Raw genomic sequence first — 3,241 nt, 5'->3', positions numbered from 1 at the left:
TAATAAAAGATTTAAAACAAGATGGATAAAACTAAAAAGATTTACGATTTTATATATTTCATGCACACCAAATTTTATTATATAAATATATTATTTTCTAGATATTTATATTGTTAAAAGCGATATTTATTTGCAAAATATAAAAGCAGAATTTCTTACTCTTGGATCCCAAACTGGATAACCTAGATTGACAGTATCAGGTTGTTTTAAGAGTACCGGTTGTGGCCATTTCCATTGAGAGAATACAAGGAAAAATTTTTCTATTAGAGTTGCAGCCACGGCATTAGGATAAAGCTGACATGTTCGAGCGACTAACATCGCCCAGGATACACCACCCAGATAACCTAAGACATTGCTGTATATGCCATGTCCTAAAAATGAAAAAGCGGATATAGGATAAAATATGCATTATGCTATTGGTTATTATAAAGAAAAATATTATGTAATCTTACGTTTCGCCCATAATTTTATAGCCCTAAGGGCCAATCTGAAATTTTCTATATTAGGTACTAAGCGCAATATTTCATCAGTTACTCTGCAACCATTGAGACTCCTGACACACTTTTGATCAAGATTTTTGAGTAGCATGTCATCCTTGAGATCCTGTAAAGTTATTAAACATTTAGTAAAAAATTTAGAACTTGTAAAAAAAGTAGTTTTACATATAAGTATTAAATATTACTAACCATTGTATCTGGAATTTCTTTAAGAGTTAACTTTGCAAATAACATGTCGATTTCTATACCATCAAAATTCATTTTTATGACTGGTACAAAGGCTTCTTCCACTGCCTACAATAATAATATGTTAATAACGCAACTATATTATATAGTTACAACTTAAGGTTACAATTCAAAAGTACCTTAAAATCTCCATTCTATGATTCAATTCTTCTTCAGACTCAAAAACATTATAGGGTTTAAGGGCCTCCTTCAATTCGTTAGTTCTGATAATATCAATGGGTTTAGGCTCCGCTACACTGATAGCAGATGTCATACCCAGAGTACGTAAATTGTTCTTCTCACTCGATGTAGAGTTCGGATTGGAATTGTTGGAATTGTTACTTTGCGTTTGCCACATTGTAGTATCCTTTATTTAAGTATACACCTGTAAAATGTAGATATCCTGCTGTAAATAACAATCATTTCTTATTATACACATTTCCAAGAAAAAAAAATATTTTGCATATTGCGTAAGAGAATCAAGTCAATAAAAATGTAAAACTAAATGACGATGATGAAGAGACTGCCTTACCGCTTGATAATGTTTCGTCAAAGATGCAACAGCATGATAAATAAGATACACAGGACGAAGGTACTTCGCTCGTGTTGTCAGGTTATAAAACGCGCAAAATTGCACCACGTTAATGCGTAATAGCGTGGTCGAATCGCGCTGAGATTTGCTGGAACAGAATACCGCGCCCCTTCAAATATATCTAAATCGCGACTAGGATAGTTAACGCGTTTCTAATCTAAATCGTACGTAAATAATTTCTGCGGAAACGAGGAGAACAGTTGGCTAATGCGAACGCCTCGCGGGATCTCGATTCGGGTGACGCGCGATCCCCGCAGGTTCGCAAATTCGTTCAAAGTGCTCTTCTCGTCGCATCAGTCGACGAACGCGAGAATCTTCTTGCCTTGGTGTTATGCTACGTAAATAAATAAGCAAGCATTATCACACACGCGAGGAATAATGGACAACACGTATACCCCGCACGTATCACACCACGCGTACCACCCACAACTCTATTCACTATACAAACATGGCTGATCGCGCTCGCTTCGCTTGGCTTTGCAACAATCAGAAAGTACGCAAAACGTCTAGAATGGAAAAATTACATGTGACCGACCAACGTGATTTCCGAAAATGAATGTAGATGTCGGGATTGAGAAACGCGGTTGGTAGACTTGCTTGATTCTCAAAAGTTGGTAAGCCTTTTTCGCGAAGAAGACGGCGGGCTCAGGCGGGCTTGCGCTTCTCTCTCGCAGGTATAATAAATAATAATACACATAATACATATATATTTTTAACATTCTATCCAATAATTTGTTACTTATTCTTCAACATTATTCTTTCACATTTATCGAAAGTTTATCAATTCTGTGGAGAAAGTTAGAAACAATGTTTGATTTTGGTAAAACAAGCGATTCGCTTGCTTCTATTTATCGCATTCGCTGCGAAAACAAGATATCTCTTTACACATTTTCACTATTTATACACATGCTTCACACATTTTGCTGTCATAAAATTGTGAGATCTTTCATAAAACAAAATGATAAAATAAGGATAAAAACGAAAAAGGATATATGTGTGTGTGTTTTTTTCTCTCTCTCTCTCTCTCTCTCTCTCTTTTTCTTTCTGGTATAATATATATATAATGCACATATAGCATTCTTTCGGATAAAAACGAAAAAGGATATATGTGTGTGTTTCTCTCTCTCTCTCTCTCTCTCTCCCTCTCTCTCTCTCTCTCTTTTTCTTTCTGGTATAATATATATAATGCACATATAGCATTCTTTTATTTTTATTAATAATTTATTCTTATTCTTCAATCTTTCACGTTTATCGAACCTCTAAACATATATCGATTCTATCCGAAAATATTTAGAATATTCTGGAAATGATCGATTGTTATTGATTAGGATAAATTAAAATTTCGTTGACTAAAATCTTAATTTAGAATTAAACTAAAAATCGATTTGAAGTTATTTGAAATATAAGATCTTGTTGCTGTTTTGTGTTTATAAAATTAAAATATTTATATTTTATATTAATCATAAATCGTCAACTGTGTTTGTAGCCTTCGTTTTATGCACAGATGGTCGAATTAATTTTATCGTTTGTTATTTATTACCGATTTTCTAAAATATGTTATGTATAAACCGAACGTTGTGGAAATGATATAATCTTGTCGGAAATTTTGTTAGGCGAGCTTGGTCGCGACACTTTTTCGCGCCTTCGAGGCAAGAAGGCTGCTGCCTGGAAGAAGCTGAAGAAAATGAGATAACTGCGTGAAGCTCGAGTTTCATTTGCGGCTGGGAAGTATAGGTGCAACTTACTCGGGGGAACACTTTGGCCGGCGCATTTGCTACCTGCCATTAAATTAGCACCTGAATTAATCTCCATCCACTCTTCTTCATTCCGATCTGGTCTCTAGCGAAACATGTGACTTCGAGAAACATCTTATACAGGTATGTGTCATACAGGTATGTGCTGCAATGCAACATAATAATGTAATCAC

General features: G+C 34.8%; 2 protein-coding genes across 2 annotated transcripts in view; both read right to left on the bottom strand.

The window, feature by feature from the left end:
- Nucleotides 1-1,763, bottom strand: part of LOC115233705 (poly(A) polymerase gamma-like) — a 7,929-nt gene extending 6,166 nt beyond the window's left edge. Inside the window, exons 1-2 of the mRNA XM_029804265.1 lie at nt 1,255-1,763; nt 863-1,128 (exon numbers count right to left, since the gene is read on the bottom strand). Coding sequence (XP_029660125.1) covers nt 863-1,080 — 218 coding nt within the window. The 5' untranslated portion in view covers nt 1,081-1,128; nt 1,255-1,763. The remainder of the gene's footprint in view (nt 1-862; nt 1,129-1,254) is intronic.
- On the bottom strand, nt 100-799 carry LOC115233710 (poly(A) polymerase type 3-like). Its single transcript, XM_029804270.1, has 3 exons — nt 687-799; nt 453-603; nt 100-371 (listed from the first exon to the last, which is right to left on the bottom strand). The coding sequence occupies exons 1-3, from the start codon at nt 756-758 to the stop codon at nt 127-129; spliced, it is 468 nt and encodes a 155-aa protein (XP_029660130.1). The 5' UTR covers nt 759-799; the 3' UTR covers nt 100-126.
- Nucleotides 1,764-3,241: the final 1,478 nt, after the last annotated feature.

This window comes from Formica exsecta, unplaced genomic scaffold, assembly GCF_003651465.1.
Source record: "Formica exsecta isolate Colony F162 unplaced genomic scaffold, ASM365146v1 scaffold182, whole genome shotgun sequence".
NCBI lineage: Eukaryota > Metazoa > Arthropoda > Insecta > Hymenoptera > Formicidae > Formica > Formica exsecta.
The sequence above is the reverse complement of the archived record's forward strand: the minus strand, read 5'-3'. Positions and strand labels throughout refer to the sequence as shown.